The sequence below is a fragment of the Pelophylax lessonae genome, assembly GCF_965119305.1.
Source record: "Pelophylax lessonae genome assembly, chromosome: 3".
In the NCBI taxonomy this organism is placed as follows: domain Eukaryota; kingdom Metazoa; phylum Chordata; class Amphibia; order Anura; family Ranidae; genus Pelophylax; species Pelophylax lessonae.
Genome location: NC_138770.1, coordinates 496,717,485 through 496,742,465, shown reverse-complemented (window position 1 = coordinate 496,742,465; position 24,981 = coordinate 496,717,485). Strand labels below are relative to the sequence as shown.

At 45.3% G+C, this 24,981-nt stretch overlaps 1 protein-coding gene across 1 annotated transcript in view; it reads right to left on the bottom strand.

Moving 5' to 3' along the window:
- Positions 1-24,981, bottom strand: part of GPATCH11 (G-patch domain containing 11) — a 193,378-nt gene that overhangs the window by 11,514 nt on the left and 156,883 nt on the right. The window contains exons 6-7 of the mRNA XM_082250256.1: positions 17,144-17,251; positions 6,780-6,861 (exon numbers count right to left, since the gene is read on the bottom strand). Of these exons, the coding sequence (XP_082106382.1) occupies positions 6,780-6,861; positions 17,144-17,251 (190 nt within the window). The remainder of the gene's footprint in view (positions 1-6,779; positions 6,862-17,143; positions 17,252-24,981) is intronic.

Genomic DNA, 24,981 nt, shown 5'->3' with positions numbered 1-24,981 from the left:
GAGACCAAAGGGTAATGCCATAAACTGATAATGCTCCTCTCCCACGGCAAAGCGGAGGAAGCGTTGGTGACAGACACATATTGGAATGTGCAAGTAAGCGTCCTTTATGTCGATAGAGGCAAGGAAATTCCCTTGATGCAGGGATGCCACCACCGTGCGAAGAGACTCCATTCTGAACTTCTGTACCCGCACAAAGCAGTTCAGAGCCTTGAGAACCAGAATTGGACGCACCTTGCCTTCTTTCTTCGGGACGAAAAACAGGCTTGAATAAAACCCTTGAAAACGGGGGCGTGGCTGGCACGCAGTCTGCATGGACGTCTGAGACCAGAGCTCCATCTCACAGCAGGGGAACCTAGCGACTTACAAGGCGACCAAGCGGCCAAACAAAATAACAGCAAGCCAGGTAATCAGTCTGGCTTGTGTGGAGATGTCTCCTAAACGAAAGGAGGAAGAAGGACAGGGGGCCCAAGAAACTGACAAATTATTTCCAGCAGCACACACGAGGTGGAAGCAAAGATGGTGCCAAAAGGCAGCCTCCAGCCCGTCTTACAGACCAACCACTACTCTGAGCTCCCAATGACCCGATTTAGGACCCGATTTAGGACTCCTTCCCACATACCACAGCAAGCCCTTTTGGAAGCCCAGCTAAATCCAGACAACATTTGGATTATGATGTGCCTGATCTGACTACAAACACTAATAGTGCACACCAACAGGTCTTTACTCCTGCACCCTCTCCTATTGCAACTATCCAGACATCTAACCAACCTGTATTGGACACACTCCTTTAAGATATGCTCCTGACCCTGCACACATTGCTGCAATCTGAACTCACAACTATTGCCAGACAATTCACTGCAGAAATTCATCTCCTGGGCAACATAGTCAATCAAATGGAAAACGCATTGGGGGACATGACCTCCACTATAAATGACTTAGTAGACGCTCACAATGAAAACATAGACGAACGCAACTGGATCAAACCCAAACTAGCCGATTTGGAAGATTGCTTGCGGCGTAACCATCTTAAACTTAGGGGTGTCCCCGAATCGGTACAGACCGCTGAGCTCAAAAAGTTTGCCATGGATCTCTTCACCTCCCTGACACACCTTCCATCGAATTACCCATCGACCGTATCCACAGGGTCCCCAAACCCTCTTATCTACCGAGCAGTGTGCCCCGTGATGTTATCATGAAGATTCACTTCTTCCATGTCAAGAAACAGATCCTCATCAAAGCCCGCTCATTGGGACAACTCCCACACCCCTATGGGAACATTCAAATATTTACTGACCTCTCAAAATACACACTGGATTTACAAAGACAACTCACCACGATCACAAAAGCTTTACACAATCATAAAATTGAATATAAGTGCAAACAACCCTCCAAATTTGTGATTGAAAGGAACGGAGCCTCCCACCTTGTCTTCGCTCAGACCAAGCTCCTACACCTGGCCTACAAAAACAATCGAGTTAGATTGCTCCAATGTGGAATTCTTCCAACAGGAAGTCTCACAACCACCATAACTAACACTCTCCACATCGACCACCCTATTATCAACATCCCTGCTTTCAGACGACAACAGACTTGCCTCGAGTTTGAACTATTACCCCCACATATCGAATATGCAACCTCATTTGCTGACTATTCGCTGCATACCGCAGCTACTTGTTTGCAGTTTATTTTCCCTTCTGTTCTTTTTCTCCCTTTCTTTGGTTTTTACAGCAGTTCTCTACAGAAGTCTCTCCCACAAGCCGACCTACCAGCTTATTCATTGAAGAATAGCTCAACCGTATTGAATATCCACACCAAGTTCTCTCCGAAACTATAAAAACACCCAACAACTACAAGCACTCCGATGGCAATGTGAGTACCTATTTCACATACACCACTACCAACACCAATGGCCATGAAAATCGTGACTATTAATTCCAATGGGTTGAACCATCCAGCCAAAAGGTCAACCCTTTGGCAAACAGCCAAAAATCTGTCATGCTCTATCCTTTGTGTTCAAGAAACACACTTTAAAGCGACTGCTTCTCCTACTTGCACCCACAAAGACTTTTCACACATTTTTAAAGCCTCAGGCCCCAAAAAAAGCCAGAGAGGTCCTGATTGCAATAAACAAATCAGTGTCCCTCCAACTTGAAGAATGCATTTCTGACCCTTTGGGAAGATTTGTAATTTTGATCGGAACCTTCAATGGGACCCTAATGACTCTTGTTTCACTGTACGCCCCCAACTCCAGACAAATCCACTTCTTCAATCACAAATTGATGAAAAAGCTCAGTTGAATACAGAAAGGCTTTCTAATCGTATGTGGAGATTTCAACATTATCACACTGACTCCTCAGTAGACCCTTCAAGCACATGTACTGGACGCACTCCAGACCTTTACAAATTTATTTGCGGCAACTCTCTCTATGAGGTTTGGCGCTGCCACCATCCCTCTGAACGTGTCTAAACTTTATCGCCAGTCCATAACTCCTATCCTCGCCTGGACTACTTTCTAGTTGATAAGTGGCTCTTACAGAAAATTGGCGAGTCTGATATTGAACCTATCACTTGGTCCGACCACGCAACGCTCCATTTACAATAGACTAAATTACAAAGACAATCAAATCAATCCCTGACAACAAAGCCGAATTGCCAGGGGAATACTATAAACAATTCAGCGACAGCCTAGCATCACACCGCTACAATCTCTTTAACAACGCAGCCTCAACCTTGTCATTCCCTAATGAAATGCTAAAAGTGACTGTAATCAAACTACCCAAACCAGGTAAAGAACTCAACTCCCCAGAGCTTTAGACCGATCTCCCTGCTGAATAGTGATCTCAAATTATACGCCAGGCTTATAGCTTCATGTCTATGGAATCTCCTTCCCTTCCTCATACACAAAGACCAAGCAGGCTTTACCAAAGGGAGACAAACATCAGACACCACCAGACGCTTAATAAACATAACTCATGTAGCCTGACAACCTTGAACGCCTTCTTTGCTCCTCTCACTGGACGCGGAGAAGGCGTTCGACAGAGTCAACTGGTCATATCCAAGAGTGGTATTAAATAAATTCACGCTTCACGGGCAGAATTTTTTCCACTATAATGGCACTATACAACCCCCACTCTACATAGGTCTACACTGACTAAATGCTTTCTCGCCCCTTTAAAATCTCCAATGGCACTAGACAGGGTTGCCCACTATCTCCCCTGATTTTCAACCTTGCCATAGAACCCCTTGCAGAAAGTATCAGATCGGACCCCACTATCACAGGCCTTACTATCGGCCCTTTGGAGCACAAAATCAGTCTCTTTGCTGATGACATCATGCTTATGATGACCAATCCAACCAAATATCCACAAGGCCCTTAAAGAATTTGGTAATATTTCCGACAAGCTATTGTCCATCCCTGGTCAGAGTTTATGACACCAGGGCAATGGTGAAGAACGAGTGCCATGCCAGACACAGTGAAAATATTGAGAAGGTTTGTACTTTCACCCAAGTCACATATGAACTTTTTACTTGGACTTTAATTTGCACAATTTTGCACTAAAGGCACATATATATGTTAATATATTCATATTTATTGTGATTTTCTTATCTATTTATATGTATTTATCATTACCTTCCTCTCACCCATAGCATTGATTCTACTGCGTCATCCATTTATACTATATATTTATTGGATTCCACATTTTCTGATTTTTCACACAGTAGCGCTCAGCACTTTATTCAAATGCCTAGCATTTCCTAACCTTGGATACCGACAAACCATTGTCCATCCCTGGTTTAATCCCAGCAAGCGCTTTAGTAGACCTCATTACCTTTGGGGTCTTACCTTTCACAGTGAAAATATTGTGGGCCACTGACTCCACTTTCCTGTCAGCCGGGTACTTTAAAAGCCGGCGAGTCTTCTACCAGAATCATGGTTGCCTTATTCAACCTGGAAACCGGGAGATCCATCAGCAGTGGAACAGTCCACTTTTTAAGAAGGGACTCTTCAAAGGGGTACCTCATTGCAAATCGCTTAGGGATCACAAAGGGTCGTTTTGAATATTCCCACTCTTTTGCGATAATTTTGTAGTAAAAGGAAGGAAATGGAAACACCTTCGCCGCACTATCAGTGCGTCCACCAGCACCTTTTCGCAGGTGACTGCAGGATTGAGAACTCAGGGCGCATGGCCGCAGACCCCTCAGGGCGGGCCCCGTCGGCGGCGGCCAGATCTGATTCAGGATCTGAGGAGACAGATGAAGCAGGGGAAGGTGGGGGGGGTGCTTTTTACTACCCCCCCGCCTAAAAGCCATCTCCACCCGGGACATAAAGGACTCCAGGACTGCCGTCAGTGCATCAATGGATGGTTAGGACCCAGAGAGGGGGTCAGGTGGGGAAATGTTCTCCAAAGTCTCATGAGGAATAAGGGTACCCCACAAAAGTGCAAAGAAAAAAAAACTGCTGCTAAGGGACACCCCCACCGCATTGGTAACACCACCCGGTCCCCAGCCACAGAGCACCCCCTGATCCTGCAGCAGAGAGGGGAAGGTGACCCCACCAGATTCACCACTCCACCAGACAGTCACCAGCAGCACTAGGATCAAAACCGTCCACGTGTGGCATCCAGGAAAGAGGCCCTAGGGGATAAGGAGGGGCTCCCACAGCTGAAATCGCTGTCTAGAGGGCTCCATAGTAATGGCCGCCATTGGTTTCAATGCCAGACTAACGCAAAATGGCCGTCACGGCTACACAAACATGGCCGCCAGCCTACACAGAATATAGGCTACAACAAAATGGCGGCTCCACAAGACTCCTAGGAGGGATCTCTGGGGCCCAGACCCCACCAGGAACAGCCCCCCTGCAGCTGATCACCAGTACAGCACCCTGCCCCAGCCCCAGGAGATGGGTTAAACCTCCATACAACCCCAAGTATAGGTGGAGGGGGGATGGGGAGAGAGGGGGGGTAGATGACCCACAGGACCATCAGACACAGGGGGGGTGCCTAATGGGAAGGAGGGGAACCCAGGGCGTCCACCCCAAAACCCTTAGGGGGAGAGGGGGGACAGATACTCACCATACCAGGAACCAGGCGGGCACCACTTTAGACAGAACCCCTCACCACTGAAATAGGGGGTGCGGTCAGCCAGGAGGAACGCTACGACGTGGGCTGAAACCCGGTCGTATGCGACCTCGCAAGACGTTTACCTTGCAGGCCAGCCCCCGTCCTGTGGGGCTAAGTGGCGGCAGACCTAGCGGGGAGCTGTGGTCTGCGTGCGCTCATTGGCCAGACTGGGGTGACTACTCGATCTAGATAATCCAGCCCGTTGCCCAGCTGGCAGATGATTGTAGATCTCACAGGAAAAAAAACAGGAGAAAAAATTCTAACTAAAGAGAGAAAAATTGCCAGGACCAAAGATCCCAACAAGGAACTAGGTCCTTACACCTGACTAGGCAGAAAAAAAACCGAGTACCTATAGCAGAGGGGGGTATACCTCCTGGGACTGTTCATAGGCGTAGTCAGTCCTTTTTTCTGCCTAGTGTCCTACTCCAGTAGGGGGCAGTATAACCAATGGTCAAGAATATCAGGAGCTGTGTCCATCAGGACAGTCTCCAATGTTCAGTGTACAGGAAAGGTTTTGGCCGTCCGGGAGATATTTAAGGAACTGAGGACAAGACTGGAGCTGCTACATTAATAAGAGAGCCAATATCCTTTACTTTGGGTGAGATAATCGACCTGGTATCCTTCTGAGGGCTCAGACGAGCAGCTCCCCCCCCCCCTCCATTTCTTCAAGGACCATTGAAGCCGCCAGAGAAGAACTTTAGCAGGACACTGGAGGAGAGACAGAGGCTCCTAAAATCTGAAGACTCTAAAAGAGCAGTCTGTCCTTCCATAAAATCAGATATGGTACCTGGGGATTCCTTTCTGGATAGACAGGAGTAAGGGGAAGCACAAGAAGGCGCTAATGAGGTCTCCAAGGAGGGCAGTGACTAGAGACATTGATAAGGAAACAAATAAAAAATTTGAAGGTGCGGTGGTCCAAAAACCATCACCTGCGACCAAAAACAGCGCAACCCAGAGTCACAGGGCCCACCCTGGGAGGCAAAATTCTTGAGATGCCAATTTAGGCTTCTCTCAGAGTAAACGGTGAAGATGTCCGTACACCCAAGGACACTAGCAAAAACGGAGTCAGACTATCTCTGTCTTAATTGCTAAGCCCAGCAAACTCCAATTCCAATTTCCAATGAGCCCCATTGTCCAATAAAAACATTTTTGGAAGGGTGATGGCAGCCAGTGGAGCTTAGGCACCAGGCTGGGTAAAGTCAAGCCCAAACAAAGTGAATTTAAAATCAGAGAGGGGTGCAAAAAAAGTTAATAGTTTTAAATTTGTCTCCTCTGGCCACAAAAAACTCAAAAACCAGGCAGAGAAGGTCAGCCGAACATTGACTGCAGCCAATTAGTTGGAGTCACTGTTTGGGTTTGTTCGTGGGTGTTGGTTTGTGGGTGCTGGTTGCCAGAAAGATATAAATAGCAGCGGGAGATTTGCGTATTCTTGTTAAGTATAGAAGGAGTAATCTGCGGATTTTGAAGAAATCTGTGTGTGGCCAGCTTTTGGCAGAATTTTTATTTTTAAGATGAGAACAAAGGTTAGTAAGCATGTAGCACTTCTTTAGCAGAAGCATACCATTTTTATATCATTTAATTTCATATCAGACATTTTGAAAGGCTTTTATCATCATTCAATAAAAGGCATTGCATGTTCAAAGATAAAAAGAGATTTACCGTGATAAGAAGTGCCGCACCAGATGCAGTAAAAATGTTTCTCTCTTAAGTAACTTGTCAGAATTTGCAGCTTATCGGGGGTCTAGGCAGAGTAAATAACAAATCAGATGAGAAGAGATTCTACTGAATCACACAATATTGTGCAGAGCTTGATTATCAAATTATCAAAGAAACATTAGTGACTCATCAATAATCAGAGTCGGATTTCAAACAATAACAGCTTTAGAGGATAAACATTTTAATATGATTGCTTTGCAGTCATTTTTTAAAGGAAAGACCCATTAACACCAATTAAAGGAAGGGCCCATTAACACCAATCACATTGCGGCAACATAGGTAAACTTCATGTGCAATGAAGCACTGTGGTGCCATTGTGAATGGCATTCTAAATGTTTGTACGGTGCAAAGCACACAACAAATTGGTGTGCTGAGATGCACTGCAGCCCATTCATTTTTGTTGTGATTGGGCCCTTAAAGACTCTTAAATAGACTAAACAATCTGACTGTACAATCTCTGTAAAATTTCCTTTAGATATACCAAAACTATGGAATAGGATCACCAACCTATCGATCCATTCATTCAGTATCCAGTCAGGCAGGCCCTTGTACTACATAGTTGACGGTAGTTCTAAAGGAGATTTTACAATCAGATTAAATAGTGTATGGTGAGCTTTACAGAACCCAGGACATATTTCTCCTGTGTTTTCAATACTACAGCTCTATCCACATAGGCTGTGATCTGATCGCTCAGCACAATCCAAATTAACAATCTATTCATGATGAAAGTTAAGGTAGAAAAAAAAAAAAACATGATCACTCATTGTTTGCCTTTCATTTAAAAAATGTGCACCTGGAAATGGGTGGTGAGTAGGAGGGTAGATGATGCAGGGTTTGTGCTAATAAGGTCAGCTGGTCAACTCCTTCCCGTGTCCAGGAAGTAAGGCAGAAATAATGGAGAAGTTTTTTAAATCAGCTATGAGGACAGTGAGGTGAGTGTGTAGAATAAATGGAAAGCTTTGTTATTTCTGCAAAATAAGTACAATAATGCTGTATTGGTACATATGGGAGCTGGAATTTAGAAAACAAATACAAAGAACTACGCCATTAAAGACATGAAAAATAAGACCCACCGTGAACATTGGACAAAAAAAAACAAAAACAAAAGCAGCAGGTTTTACCTAAAATTATAACAAATATGAATGCTTTAGCCAACAATTTGGCCAGATTTTCCAAGTTAGAACTATAAATTACATATGGACAAATAATAGAACAGAAATGTGCTACATTATGCGGAAGTAAAATGTAATTCTACTACATTGACTACATACTACATACACTGACATTTGATGAATGGGAGTTCTCTTAGTGTCTCCCAGTTTACTAAATCTAGGTCTTGCTAAATAAACACTCCTCAAACCACACAGACTGCAAGAGCAAATTATCAGAATTAACTGATAATTGACACACAAATCTACAAGAAATGTTAGCCACTCAAAGAGAACTAGCTACAATCTAATGTCCCAGAAATCTTCCCGTCAAGATGTGCTGCAGCTCATTAAAGGGGAAATGCGATTAGACACGTGGGAAAACCTTGCCTGATCGTTATTTTCACCCAAATAAGCCGTTGTATGACAGCGTGACCACTCATAGTTAAGGAAGTGTCAGACTTCCCCAACTACCTATGCCAAATAGGTGGCATCACTAAGACTGCCACCTCTTTGGTCCAGAAAAAAAAACAAACAAGGAAGACAGGATGCTTTGGAAATCCTAGCACGCTGTGATGAACAGTGACCATGGCACCATAGGTGTGGTAAAAAATGGATTTTTGTAAGATCTTACCGTAAAATCCTTTTCTCTTCGCTCATTGACAGACGTAGTCCTCGGTGATACACCACCTTCGGGTTATGTTGCCTCCACAGGAGCAGGACTAGACAGGAAATTAAAAAGCTCTGGCCACACCCTAGGGGCAGTCCCAGAGGGTATATCCTCTCCCTCTCTGCCTCAGCAAATCAGTTATGTGAAAAAGCAGTCTTTAGAGATTTAACCCAACCCAACTCAAAAAAACAGAGGGGCGGGGACTACGTCTGTCAATGAGCTAAGAGAAAAGGATTTTACGGTAAGATCTTACAAAAATCCATTTTTCTCTAGCGCTCATTGACAGACGTAGTCCTCGTGATACACCACCTTCGGGACGTCCCAGAGCAGTATCACAACTGAGGGGTGGGAAAATGAAATCAAATCCCAATCTAGAAGGCCCAACCGGTGCCAACTAGAAGTTTACAATGCTCATCCTTAATGATGAGACTCAACAAAAAAGAGAAAAAAATCTTTTTTTTTTTTTTTTTCAAACAGAAAAAAAACCCTCGAGGTAGACCACCGGTCTCCTCAAATTGCGGCCTGCAAAACCTTGCGGCCAAATGAGGCATCCGCCGATGCCGTCACATCAATTTTATAGAATTTTGTAAAGGTATGTACCGACGACCAGGTGGCCGCCTTACATACCTGGACCACTGACGCCTGATGGCGAAAGGCCCAGGAAGTACTGAGCGCTCGAGTGGAGTGCGCCCTAACAGGGAACGGAGGACTCTGACCCTTAATAGAATAAGCCTGTACCACCGTTTGTCTAATCCATTTGGCAATGGTCGCGGCAGATGCAGGCAAACCCTTTCTGGGGCCATCCGTGATCACAAAAAGTGAATCCGTCTTACGGAATGATTCCGTAGCTTTCAGGTATACCCTGATTGCCCGAACCACATCTAAGGAATGCAACGCATGTTCCCGATGATGCTTGGGCTGAGGACACAAGGAAGGTAGTACAATATCTTCATTCAGATGAAAATCTGAAACCACCTTAGGAAGAAAAGATGGCTTAGGATGAAGTACTACCTTATCCCTATGAATCACTAGGTATGGGGACTGGCATGATAATGCAGCCAGTTCTGACACCCTGCGAGCAGAAGTAATAGCCACCAAGAAGGCCACCTTCTGGGATAAAGTAAGCAAGGGAATCTCCCTGATGTTTTCAAAGGGAGGTTTCTGTAGAACCGACAAAACCAAATTAAGATCCCAGGGCGGTAAGGGCGCGCGGACTGGAGGAGCCAGGTGCCGCACCCCCTGGATGAAATTCCGCACCAAGGACTTGGTAGCTAAAGGCTTCTGAAAGAAGATTGCTAATGCTGAAACTTGACCCTTGATGGTGCTCAAGGCTAGCTTCTGCTCAACCCCTTGTTGCAAAAAGGCCAATATTCGAGTCACCGAATAGGTACGTGGAGGAAATCCTAAAGATTCGCACCACGCAATATAAGTCTTCCATGTGTGATAATAGACCTTGCTGGAAGTCGCTTTCCTTGCTTTAATAAGGGTAGGAATGACTGAAGTAGACAAACCTCTGTCCTTCAGTACTTGGGTCTCAATGGCCAGGCCATTAAACCCAGCGACTGTAAAGCATGATGGTAAATTGGTCCTTGAGACCACAGACACTCCCTGAGACGAAGTTCCCACGGAACGTCTGCGACTAGCATGTCCAAGTCGGCCAGGCCGGCTTGAGGAGGCCAGCCTAGAATTTCTAGGACCACTGGCGCTGATAGAATCTGAACCAGGCGTCCCTAGAGGTATCTGGCCCCGACCATCCGAGAAAGTCTGGTCGTTTTCTGTTCCCACACATTTATCAGATACCTGATTGTTATCAGGAAGGGTGATCTTTTCTGGTTGAACCTCAGGGACCGAAGTCACCCGACTAGAGGCTACTTGGCCTATCTGGTCAACCAGATCCGATTCCTGTGAAGTATAGGGACTAATCTTAGGAAAAGGTAAAGGAAAAGATCTATTCAGGGAACGGTAACTACCGCTTCCTGTAGTACTTAAATGTTGGAAGGGAAGAATCGCACCGGTAGTAGTGGTTGAAGCTCGATCTAATGTCCTGAATACCGGTGAAAACGTCCCCCCACCCTGAAACCGGGTGGGGGCGCACCTTCAGGCTGTGTACTCCTTTGCTTCGGGTTTGGCTGGGTTGGTCCTCTGCTTGTCCGACCAGCCCTTCTTGAACCCTCCTGGAGGAGTCTTGCCTTTCCCGCTAGTACCAGCCGGGCGCCCTTTATGGGCGGTAAAGAAAGGTCCTCGCTTGTTGCGAGGTCCCTTAGCTTTAGCAGCCTGTGGCAAAAAAGTGCTCTTGCCCCCAGTGGCATCCTTGATGATTTCATCTAGGTTGGCCCCAAATAGACGATTCCCCTGAAAAGGGAGATTTGTCAAGGTCTTTTTGGAACCTAGGTCAGCTGACCAGCATTTTAACCACAGCACACGTCTGAGGATCACCGCTGACATAGATGCATGTCCTAATAAGGGAGTAGTGTCCAAGGCTGCGTCACAGATAAACTGTAGCCCTTGTATAATCTGTTCCATCAAATCAGATGTCTCCTGGGGAATATCTTTTCCCCTAAGGTCTTGGCGTACCATTTTCGCCCATTCCGTAAGTGTCTGGGAAACTAGACCAATAACAATTACTGGTCTAAATGCTGACCCTATCAGAGAGAAGATGGTGCGGGACTCTGCTTCCATCTTTCGATCCACCGGATCCTTAAAGGACGAAGTGTCCTCCACTGGGATAACCGAGGCTTTATTCAGCCTGGAAATAGGTGGATCCACCACTGGTGGTACCGTCCATTTCTTAATGATGGATTCCTCAAACGGATAGCGTCTAGCAATACGCTTGGAAATAGTAAAGGTACGTTTAGAATGCTCCCATTCTCCTTTAATCTGATTACCGAAACATTTGGGTACAGGAAAAACCTTCACCGTTTTGATGGGCTTGTTAGTACCAAAAGGAATCTCTGTTTCAGTTGCCTCTGCCGGTAAAGCCTCAAGTTTTAAGGTTTCCTGCACTGCCACAACTAGTGCGTCCACCAATGCTTCTTCCTGAATTATAGCAGGAGAAGAAGCGTCCTCCTCACTGTCTGACGGGGCTTTACCTGGGATAACAGCCTTTGCAGAGGAACCTGCAACTGCAGTGACCATCTCTGAATCAGAGTCAGAGGTGTCAGATAGTATAGGGGTAGGCGGGGGTCGCTTCCTTGACCCCCGTCCCTGACAGGCCGCCTCCACCCGAGCCACCATAGACTCCAAAATTGCTGTAAATGACTCTACACTCTGTGCACCGGCGGGTCCCGTGGCCCCCTCGAGGGAAACAGGTGGGGGAATATGTGTGGCAGGGTCCATGATAATTCCAGTCACTTCCTGGATAATATAATTCAAAAATAAAAAACTTTTTTTTTTTTTTTTTTTTCAGACCCCCAGCGCCACAAAAAGCCCCTTAGTGTTACCTGCTAGGGATCCCTATCGATCGAGAGAGAGAGAGAGATAGACCCCCAGGCTCACCACTTGATGCTCAGAGTTTAACTGCAACAGGTTACAGCGCTGTCTTGACCAACAGGAAGTCTTTTGGCTGGCTGCCCAGGAAGAAAGGAGGCGGCTCCGCCCCTCTGCACGCCTTTCGGCGCCTCCCCTAGCTCCACGAGGTGTTTGGATCACCTCAAACATGGCCGCCCCCATGCTGGAGACACGAGGCTACGCCAAAATGGCGGCTCGTGCGATCCAGCAAAAAAAATGGCGGCGGCCTGTACTGAATAGCGGTGTGCTGCAGGGCACACAACACTCTCTCTGCATGGGGATTTGGCGTGGTTGGCGGTACCGGCCCTGGCGGACCGCATGGCCATTCGGGAGGCCTGCTAATAGCTGGAGATCTGATTAGGAAGGCAGTCTACATGTCCGTGGCTTCTGACTGGTAGGTAGCTTATTCTTATCACCGTAAGATTCCCAGAATGCCACAGATTATAATCTTTTTAACATGTATACAATTAGATTGTTAGCTCCCAAACCAAGCCTCCTGGCTTTTTGCACATAAAATCACACTCAAAGTAGGAGGATCTGTGTCATTTATAGGATAGAGAGGGACTCTATCTTACCATACAGAGAGGGGCCCGCGTTCACCACAAGACCCGTCAGGGGAAAAGGGGGAACATACTACTCACCATACCGGAACCAGGCGGGCACCAACTCCTGACAGTACCCCTCTCCACCGGGGCGGGAGGGCTGTCGACCGATATGGACGCCGTGACTCATGGTCTTTGGCGTTTCAGCGAGACGTTTAACTCGCGGGGTCAGTCCTTTAATGGGACTTTGTCGCGGCCGACCCAGCGCGGAGCTATGGCCTGCACGCGCTCGTAGGCTGAACTGGGGTGACCACCGGATCTCAACATCCAGCCCGTCGCCCAGTTCAGCTTTCTTGCTTGAAGATCTCACAGGAACACTGGAGAAAAAAAGCTGTCTAAAAAATCCTTTAAGAAAAAAATCTTGCCAGGACCTAAGATCCCAGCAAGGTATCTAGGTCCTTACTCCTAACTAGACAGAAAATAACTGATTTGCTGAGGCAGAGAGAGAGAGGATATACCCTCTGGGACTGCCCCTAGGGTGTGGCCAGAGCTTTTTAATTTCCTGTCTAGTCCTGCTCCTGTGGAGGCAACATAACCCGAAGGTGGTGTATCACCGAGGACTACGTCTGTCAATGAGCGCTAGAGAAAACTGGAATTTTGTCTTACCGTAAAATCCTTTTCTCTGATGTTCATTGATGGACACCGCTCCATATCTTCTTGACCCTTGGATTTATGCTGCCCCCTACAGAAGTAGGACACTAGGCAGAAAAAAAAAAAAAATTGACTACGCCTATAGGGTAGTCCCAGGGGGTATACTCCCGCTTCCTCCTATAGTTCTTCAGTTTTGTAAAAAGCAGTGTCAGAAGAACATATAACCCAACTCAATAGAGGGGCGGGTGCTGTGTCCGTCAATGAACCTCAGAGAAAAGGATTTTACGGTAAGACAAAAATCCAGTTTTCTCTTTCGCTCATTGACTGACACAGCTCCATAGCTTCTTGACCCTTGGGATGTCCCAAAGCAGTGTCAACATGAGGGGTGGGAAGAACACAGCAATAAACACACTTCCCAAAGGCTAAACGTAGCCAACCAGGTAAAACAGGAGCTCAACCAGGAACAACTGGAGCTTACCTGAACAAAAAATATACCCTCAAAGAGGACTAATCCTCTCCAACAGCGGCCTGCAAAACCTTGCGGCCAAAGGCAGCATCTGCAGATGCTAACACATCCACCTTATAAAATTTTGTGAAAGTGTGCACGGATGACCAGGTGACTGCCTTGCAAACCTGCACCACTGACGCCTGATGACGGAAGGCCCAAGAGGCACTAAGCGCCCTTGTAGAATGTGCCTTAACAGGGAAAGAAGGATCCTGACCCTTTATGGAGTAGGCCTGCACCACCGTCTGCCTGATCCATCTGGAAATGGTCGCAGCAGATGCGGCCAGCCCCCGACGGGGTCCATCCGTAAGGACAAATAAGGAATCCGACTTTCGGAACGACTCAGTTGCCGCCAGGTACACCCTGATCGCCCGAACCACATTAAAAGAATGCAAGGCAATCTCTTTAGGGTGCTTAGACTTAGGACACAAGGAAGGCAACACAATGCCTTCATTTAAATGGAAACCAGAGATGACCTTAGGAAGGAACGACTGGCAGGGACGAAGCACCACTTTGTCTCTGTGAACCACCAGGTAAGGTGAAGGACAAGACAATGCAGCCAACTCCAACACCCTCCACGCACAAGTTATAGCCAACAGAAGGTATACCTTCTGTGACAAAGTAAGCAGAGGAAGCTCACAAATATTTTCAAAAGGCGGTTTCTGAAATTGAGGTCCCACGGAGGTAACAGAGACCTCAACGGGGGAGCCAGGTGGCAGACCCCCTAAACAAAGGTGTGAACCAAGGAATTTGTGGCCAACGGGCGCTGAAAGAAAATTGCCAGGGCCAAAATCTGGCCTTTGATGGTACCCAATGCCAAACGCTGATCTACACTTCTTTGGAGAAACTTCAAGACACCGAAAAGAAACACAGAGGGAAACCCCCCCTGAGACGCAAACCAAACAATAAACGCCCTCCAGAATCTATGATAAATCTTCCTACAAGTATATTTTCTAGCTTTAAAAAAGCGTAGGAATCACTGATTTAGGCCCCCCTCTATTCTTTAGCACCTGGCTTTCAATAGCCAAGCTGTTAAAGCCAGCGACTGTAAAGCAGGATGGAAGATCGGCCCTTGAGCTAAAAGATCTTCCCTGAGAGAGAGTCTCCAAGGGACATTGGCGACCAGCCGTACTAGGTCTGCGAGGCCAGTCCGGGGCCACTAGGATGACCGAAATCTCTTCTGCCTCGATTCTTTGCAGGAGTCTCGGCAGAAGAGGTATGCGTATATCAGACGATACTTGCCCCAAGGGTTCACCAGAGCGTCTGTGGCGTCGGCCAGATCCTGAGACCTTGCTACGAACCTCTGCACCTTCCCGTTGAGACAAGAGGCCAACAGGTTCACATCGGGAGTCCCCCACTGGAGACACAGTTAATGAAACACCTCTGGGTGGAGAGACCATTCTCCCAGATCCAACTATGCCAACCCATGGTAGCCCACCTGCCAATTTTCCACCCATGGAATATGCACAGCAGAGATGGCAGGAACAAAATGTTCTGCCCACCTTAGAATGCCGGCTACTTCCCAGGCTGTTAGGATAAGCAAAGGGGAGATCAGTCAGTACCTTCTTGGAAGCCCGGTCCACAGACCAGTATTTCAGCCATATCATGCGGAGAAGGGTCACACCCTGCGCAGCCGACGCAGCCGTATCTGTGTCCACCAATTTTAAACTTTCCCGCACTGATGCAATCAGTGCAACCACTAGCACCTTTTCTTGAGCAGCTGTAGTGGAAGAGGTTTCATCCTCACTATCACAGCACTGCAGGTACGTGGATGCAGACCCAGTAGGGTGCCATGCGTCCGCGTGGCCAAATCAACCTCAGAATCTGAGGAGACAGAGGATGCAGGTGAAGGCGGAGGATGCTTTTTGCTCGCCCTATTTTGGAGGGCAATATCCACTCTGGACACGAGCGACTGCAGGACCGCCGTCATAGTAGATATAGTGGACTGGGACACAGAGGGCCCCACAGCCTCTGAGAGGGCATCAGGTGGTGACATGTGTCTCAGGCACTACATGGGTTAACCTGGGGAACGCCAACAAAAATTTGGAAAATTGCTGTTAAAGTACCCCCCCACATCTGCACCACAAGTCCCAGCGCAAGAGTTACAGCTATAACAGAAAGAGGGAGCCATTTAGCACCCACAGGGACTCACTACCCCCTACTAGATAGAGTGCCTAGCTGCATGCCGTGCGGCGATCAGAGAGAAAGAAAAAGTTCAGGAACTGACACTAGAGGCCCACCGCCGATTCACTGCTCCCTAGGCTTCAACAACATGGCCGCCGTGTGAGAGCAATGGGAAACTACAAGAAAATGGGCGCCGGACTACACAAACATGGCCAATAATAGAGCAGCCATCTACGGCAAAATGGCGGCTTCTGAGACCCCCCTAGGCACATTTGAAAAGCAAGGGGGGCTAGGCGTGGGTGAGGGGGGAGTGTTATGGGGAAAGGAAGGGCGCTCGGGGGTCCAACCAACCCAGGGAGGGGCCATGTCAACCCCGAAACACCATCAGAAGGGAGGGGGGACACTACTCACCACACCTTAGGACTGGGCGAGCACCATTCCAGGCAGACCACCGCACCATCTTGGAATGGGGGGTTCTGTGGGCCAGAGGCACGGCAGGCAGGTTGTGACCAGGGTTGTGACCAGAGCTATGCGTCCTCACAAGGTGTTCACTCGCCGGCCAGCCCCCGTTCAGTGGGGCTAAGTCGCGGCCGACCTAGCGTGGAGCTAAGGTCGGGTCGCGCTCACTGGCCGGACTGGAGAGACCGTAAGAATCTAGAATATCCAGTCCTTCACCTAGTCCAGCAGTTGATTGTAGTTCTCACAGGAACAGAATTGATTGTAATTCTCACATGAATAAAAAATAATAAAAGAAGCAACAGGAATAAAAAATAATAAAAGAAGCAAAAACTCATTTAAAAAAGGAAAAAAATGCTAGGACCAGAGATCCCAGAAAGGAACTAGGTCCTCACTCCTGACTAGGCAGAAAAAAACTGAAGACCTTCAGAAGGAAGTGGGAGTATACCCCCTGGGACTGCCTTACAAGCGTAGTCAAATTTTTTTTCCGCCTAGTGTCCTACTCCTGTAGGGGCAGCATAAACCCAAGGGTCAAGAAGATATGGAGCTGTGTCCGTTAATGAACGAAAGAGAAATACTGTAATTAAATAGAATAGACTCAATTCACAAAGCTGTACCCAAGAATAAGCATCTTTATGTTTAGCCGTATGACTAACATTTAGGTCCTAATCATAAATATATGTTCAAAAAATAAGGATACTTACACTCAGCTCCTCATACTTCACTTCATCTTCATCTTCGTCTGTTTCCACATCATCTTCTTGTGGGTCTGTTGCAGGCCAGTACCAAGGCTCCCGAGCACAGCTTATGCCCTGTAGACAAACCTTTCTTTTAAAATCAAACTTACAGCAGCACGTATTCAACTATTAAAAATTATTTCAACAATTTGCTAATTTCCGGTTCTGCAAAACTATAACCAAGGCTTACAACTTTCAAACGTTATCTACAATCAGATTTTAAACCTGCTTGTACGTGCAACATATTAAGACCACCAAACTGTATATCTACATAGATATCATGGGACCCTATACATCTTAACTGACTGGGAAAAGGGGAACAAATGCAATACTAAATATACACTACATAGAAACATAGAATGTGTCGGCAGATAAGAACCATTTGGCCCATCTAGTCTGCCCAATATATCTGAATCCTATGAATAGTCCCTGGCCCTATCTTATATGAAGGATAGCCTTATGCCTATCCCATGCATGCTTAAACTCCTTCACTGTATTTGCAGCTACCACTTCTGCAGGAAGGTTATTCCATGCATCCACTACTCTCTCAGTAAAGTAATACTTCCTCATATTACTTTTAAACCTTTGCCCCTCTAATTTAAAACTGTGTCCTCTTGTGGTAGTTTTTCTTCTTTTAAATATGCTCTCCTCCTTTACCGAGTTGATTCCCTTTATGTATTTAAAAGTTTCTATCATATCCCCTCTGTCTCTTCTTTCTTCCAAGCTATACATGTTAAGGTCCTTTAACCTTTCCTGGTAAGTTTTTTCCTGCAATCCATGTACTAGTTTAGTAGCTCTTCTCTGAACTCTCTCTAGAGTATCTATATCCTTCTGGAGATATGGCCTCCAGTACTGCGCACAATACTCCAAGCGAGGTCTCACCAGTGTTCTGTACAGCGGCATAAGCACTTCTCTCTTTCTACTGCTTATACCTCTCCCTATACATCCAAGCATTCTGCTGGCATTTCGTGCTGCTCTATTACATTGTCTTCCCACCTTTAAGTCTTCTGAAATAATTACTCCTAAATCCCTTTCCTCAGATACTGAGGTCAGGACTGTGTCAAATATTCTATATTCTGCCCTTGGGTTTTTACGCCCCAGGTGCATTATCTTGCACTTATCCACATTAAATTTCAGTTGCCAGAGTTCTGACCATTCTTCTAGTTTTCCTAAATCCTTTTCCATTTGGCGTTTCCCTCCAGGAACATCAACCCTGTTACATATCTTTGTGTCATCAGCAAAAAGACAAACCTTACCATCGAGGCCTTTTGCAATATCACTTATGAAGATATTAAACAAAATTGGTCCCAGTACAGATCCCTGAGGTACCCCACTGGTAACATGACCTTGTTCTGAATGTTCTCCATTGACTACAACCCTCTAAAATCATTAACGGACACAACACAACAAAAATTCCTAATAAATCAAAGAGATAAAACTGTTATGAGTTAATAAATAAAGCTCCATGTGTGAAGGTCTTTGGCTCATTCACATAGGTGCCGTGGCCTGTACAGACTGAATTATTTTTTGTTTTTTTATGTGGCTGGAGCGGTGTATAGGCAGCTGCTATGGGGACACAGCTGCAGGTCCTAATTTGACAGGCATGTGCGTGCAAGTATACAGCCCTGAACACAGACAGTATGCATTCAGGGCCCACATACAATTTAATATGCTTCAGTTATAAATGAACACAGTGAGTGAGAGTGACTTGTGCCGATCCCTCACTGTGTGCATTCAGAAAAGGAAGGGGTCAGTAAATATTACTTATTTACTGCCCCCCGCACCACATCCTGAAATGACCCCCTGTGCCCCACAGCAACTGGTGAGAGGGAGAGGAAGGGAAGCCGACGGTACTGCGTGGGAAAGGGGCACACAGGGGTGCCCGGGCAGCAGGGGGAATTAGATCTTGGAAAGGGAGGGTGATCAGTGCAGTGTGGGTGCAATTACTGGAACCAATCCCCCTGTGTGACTACCCCTGCAGCAGCTGTAAGCTAGCAGGATGGAGGGAAAGCTCCAGCAATGTAGGGAAAGGGGGCCCACAGGGGGCTTAAAAAGCAGAGGTAATAGGATCATCGTAAAAGAAGATTGGTGCCGGGGGGGCATATACTAAAACCGATCCCCCTGCAACATCTGAAAGCTGGTGGGAGGGAGAGAAGGAGAAGCCTTCTTTCAGCTGCTGCCGGGGGGGGGGCATGGGAGATTGGATCTAGTAATTAACCATTAACCACCCTCCCCAGCCCCACCAATCACACCTTCTTGTCCACAATCCGTTTCCTTCTGCTGTCAGCTGCTTGTGTCACCTTGTTAAAAGAATGAGCCATGGGCCCGGTACAGGAGGGCTGCCGGTACACCTTAATCAACAGCCCTGGAAGCTACTACAGTGATAACAGCAATGTTCCAAGTCCTGTGCTTACCACCTTCTGAATATTAACAAAAGGGTTTGCTTGGTAATGCTGACATTCAGAGAATTCCTGTTTTTTTATGTTTTTTTGTTTAATACAAATCCTTCTGTGATTGGATGAGCTGGAGAGGTAGAGCAATGACATCTCCACCTCATCTGTTTAAAGAATGTCTTGTATTCATTGAAAATATGCAAGGCGTTCTGTGGATAGCGACAGTGCTAAACAAGCAAGCCCATGTGCTTACTATGCAGGTATAAGATATGCTGGATCAATCTACTTATGCAATAGAAAATATACCTAGAGTTTAGCTATAACACCTTCAGATGTCAACGAACAACCTGTACATTCTATACAAAATGAAAAGTAGCACATTAAAACTGTATAGAAAGAAATGTAACTAAAGGTTTTCTAAAGCAGCACCTTTTTTCCCCACTGGCATCAGAGAAGGATCGCAAAGCATCATTTCTGACAGTCCTAAAAACACTAGGATTTCAAGATTTCCCAGTTAGGCCCTTTTTTTCTAAGTGTTAAAAGTTCTGGCTTTTTATAAACACTGCAAAGCCAATATCATGTCAGAAAATGAATTCCAGGCAAAAACTGAAGCTGAAAAAGCAAAATGTACACAACCAATTTGCTTGGCATGATGGTTTGTTGAAGTTCAAAATGAATAAAGGCTAAGGTAGAAAGGCTACATTTACAGTGGGTACGGAAAGTATTCAGACCCCCTTAAATTTTTCACTCTTTGTTATATTGCAGCCATTTGCTAAAATCATTTAGGTTCATTCTTCTTCCTCATGAATGTACACATAGCACCCCATACTGACAGAAAAACACAGAATTGTTGACATTGTTGCAGATTTATTAAAAAAGAAAAACTGAAATATCACATGGTCCTAAGTATTCAGACCCTTTGCTCAGTATTTAGTAGAAGCCCCCTTTTGATCTAATACAGCCAGGAGTCTTTTTGGGAAAGATGCAACAAGTCTTTCACACCTGGATTTGGGGATCCTCTGCCATTCCTCCTTGCAGATCCTCTCCAGTTCTGTCAGGTTGGATGGTAAACGTTGGTGGACAGCCATTTTTAGGTCTCTCCAGAGATGCTCAATTGGGTTTAAGTCAGGGCTCTGGCTGGGCCATTCAAGAACAGTCACGGAGTTGTTGTGAAGCCACTCCTTTGTTATTTTAGCTGTGTGCTTAGGGTCATTGTCTTGTTGGAAGGTAAACCTTCGGCCCAGTCTGAGGTCCAGAGCACTCTGGAGAAGGTTTTTGTCCAGGATATCCCTGTACTTGGCCGCATTCATCTTTCCCTCGATTGCAACCAGTCGTCCTGTCCCTGCAGCTGAAAAACACCCCCACAGCATGATGCTGCCACCACCATGCTTCACTGTTGGGACTGTATTGGACAGGTGATGAGCAGTGCCTGGTTTTCTCCACACATACCGCTTAGAATTAAGGCCAAAAAGTTCTATTTTGGTCTCATCAGACCAGAGAATCTTATTTCTCACCATCTTGGAGTCCTTCAGGTGTTTTTTTAGCAAACTCCATGTGGGCTTTCATGTGTCTTACACTGAGGAGAGGCTTCCGTCGGGCCACTCTGCCATAAAGCCCCGACTGGTGGAGGGCTGCAGTGATGGTTGACTTTCTACAACTTTCTCCCATCTCCTGACTGCATCTCTGGAGCTCAGCCACAGTGATCTTTGGGTTCTTCTTTACCTCTCTCACCAAGGCTCTTCTCCCCTGATAGCTCAGTTTGGCCGGACGGCCAGCTCTAGGAAGGGTTCTGGTCGTCCCAAACGTCTTCCATTTGAGGATTATGGAGGCCACTGTGCTCTTAGGAACCTTAAGTGCAGCAGAAAACTTTTTGTAACCTTGGCCAGGTCTGTGCCTTGCCACAATTCTGTCTCTGAGCTCTTCAGGCAGTTCCTTTGACCTCATGATTCTCATTTGCTTTGACATGCATTGTGATCTGGAAGGTCTTATATAGACAGGTGTGTGGCTTTCCTAATCAAGTCCAATCAGTATAATCAAACACAGCTGGACTCAAATGAAGGTGTAGAACCATCTCAAGGATGATCAGAAGAAATGGAAAGCACCTGAGTTAAATATATGAGTGTCACAGCAAAGGGTCTGAATACTTAGGACCATGTGATATTTCAGTTTTTCTTTTTTAATAAATCTGCAACAATGTCAACAATTCTGTGTTTTTCTGTCAGTATGGGGTGCTATGTGTACATTCATGAGGAAGAAGAATGAACTTAAATGATTTTAGCAAATGGCTGCAATATAACGAAGAGTGAAAAATTTAAGGGGGTCTGAATACTTTCCGTACCCACTGTATATGTGAAAAAAACATCTAAATTTCTTTATATATTGTCCAAAAAAAACCCCCAAAAAACACTGTACACTATCTATCTAGAAACCACTAGTAGGCCTCAAGAAAACTACATCTGCTAAACTGAAGTTTAGGAACAGTTGGGCGTTTTTTTTCAGCAGTCACTGCACTCTCCTTTAAGTTATCTCATGTGTACATGTACACTCGTTTATAGAAGTTTAGAGGCAGTTGAGGTTACAGGCATTTTTTTGAAAGCTGAAAAATTGTGTTCAGGACTGTAGTATGCCGGTGTTTCAAACGCCAAATGCTTGTAACTGTGGTAAACTGCGTTTATGCACGTTTGCATTATAAGCCGTTTTAGAGGGGAAAACATTTCTGATATTTTTTCAACATATAAAAATAATAAAAAAAAAAAAATTTCACCACATGCCGTTGCCTGCATCAATGGATGAGTCCAGTAGTGACGAACTCTGGTTCTCTCATGCAATTTTCTATGTCTTCAGAGCAACAGCAACATTAGGAGCATTTTGTCACACATGCTCATGATGGGATCCATAGTGAAAACACAAAAAATAAGACAGCTATCTACAAGCACATTACTCTTTCTGCTGCAGCTCTCTCTTCTCTAACAGAATGGCTGAAATAGTTAATAATTTACTTGGTTTTCATGCATTGTGGGCATTTGGGAGGGTCTCCTACGGTTATCCTGAAAAAAAAAAATGCTTCTAACCTCAAATGCTCATAACTGCTGCTAAACTGGCATAAACTCGGTATGTAAAAGCTGTAAAACAGATGTTTTTCACTGTTGGTTTTGAGCTGTCAAGTTTCCAGCATTCAGAAAAGGTTTTCAACTGCCTTTAGTACATGAACCCTAACTCATACTAGGACTTAAAAGGCAATTTCTAATCAAGCAATAAAATTAAAATATCAACATTTCTTTAGTTTCAAAAAATTAAAAGAGAAGTATGGGTTTGTGTTTTTTTTTTTTTTTTAATTCCTACTTACCTAAGTGGATGCTGCATCTGTCCCCCCCCCCCCCCCGGCGCCTCTATACTGAGAACCAAACAATCGAACGAAGCTCCGTGAGCAGAGGTGTAGGTCCAGGGATCTAGGTGGATCTCGACTCCGCGTTTGTAATGACACAGAGCCTGGACTGACTCTGTGGCGTCGGCAGAGAGCGGACTTCAGCCCAATGTCTGCTGAAAACGGGTCACAGGAGTGCAAAACAAACTACACTCCTGTGATCCATAGGAGAAGTAAAGCCAAACAAGCTTTGGCTGTACTTCTCCTTTAAACCACATATAGTAACATCACATGTTACATAGTATAAAAAGTATTGTACAAAATTGGGTTACAACATCAAAAATGCAGTCCGAATGGTTTCCCCTAAAGCTAATGATTAAAAGAGATGTAAAGCCAAAGCTTGTTTGGCTGTACATCTCCTACGGATCACAGGAGTGACGTTAATTTTGCACTGCTGAAACCCGTTTTTAAGCTCGCTCTCTGCTGATGTCACAGAAGTCAGTCCAGGCTCTGCCTCACCACAACCATGGAGTCAGGATCCGCCAGATCCCTGGACAGACAATGGGCTCAGCCTCTCAGCAGACCGATCTGAGCCTGAGCCGGCCGCTCTGCCCCCTCCACAGCCCAGCTCTCCAGTGAGCGAGGAAGGGGCAGAGCCGAGAGCTGCTGACTGCCAGGCAGCAGCTCTCTGCTCACGGAGCTGGGAGAACCAAGTAATTGCCGGTGTTCAATCGCTCGTTCTCAGTGTAGAGGCACCGGGTGACTGATGCTGCATTCACTTAGGTAAGTATAAATCTTAAAAAAAGAAACCCATAAGCTTGCAGTCTTCAATTTACTGGTTATCCCACCCTAAGCTATAATCAAATTAATGTTGTAACCCAATTTTGTACAATACTTTTTTTTTTTTTTTTAATACATTTTTTCTGAATATTTTATTTACAAAAACAAACAAATTACACATTAAAAAAAAAGTAAGTCCAATATTTAATAATATCAATTATCCCAATCCTTACCTAATTAGTTCCCTCTATTACCCATCACCAAGCAAACTGACCACTAAATTCCTTTATGCTTCATGTATTACTAATTTCTCGCTTCCACCACTCTTTCTTAGTATATAAGCTTTTTTTCTCCAATAGATCAGAATCTGGAGTCTTAGATGTTAAACCTAGCATATAAAAATAGTTGAAACATAGCATATAAAAATTGTTATTGCTTATACTATGTAACATGTGATGTTAATATATGTGGTTAAAACTTTTTAAACTAAAGAAATAAATGTTGATTTGTTTTAAATCTTATTGCCTGATTAGAAGTTGCCTTCAAAGTCCTAGTAAGTTAATTGTGGTTTCTAGATATAGCTAACAAGGATGGCGGCAATCACACAGTATTTGCAGTGATTTTTTGGGAGGGCTACAGTTCTATCAAAGTGGAACTTTAGTCAGAAAATTAAGTCGTGCTAGATTACTTAATGCGTGCTTTCTTATGCTTTTACATATTTTAAAACTATTGTCTTTGTCATATCTTGAATAAAGCTATTTGTTTTTTACAAAATTCAGATTTTTCTCCATTTTGAAATTTTCATTTGCACCTTCAAAGTCCCATTTTTCCCACCCATTTGTAGCTATCTATATTTAGGGATGTGGTGCACTAAATAATCCATATCTCTGGCAATATATTCCAAAAAAATTAAATGCCTATACTGTTTAAAATCCAGTAATTCACTGTCTCACCCTGCCCTGCACATGCTCAGTTGCTTTATTTTTTTAGCACTGTGCTGAAATTGTAATTGAAAGGCCGATCTGCTGACAGCCTAAAGATTTACTGCTAATTATTACTGGGAGGGGCTGGGCATGACCCAGCAGTCTTGGTCCACATTGGAACCAATGAAAGATTATATGGAAGGTGGAGTCTCCTTAAGAACCAATTTGATGAACTAGGATGCAAGTTGAAGGGAAGGACCACCACGGTGATGTTCTTTGAAATATTGCCTGTGCCATGCGCAACACAGGAAAGACGAGGAGATTATAGAGCTGAATCCATGGCTA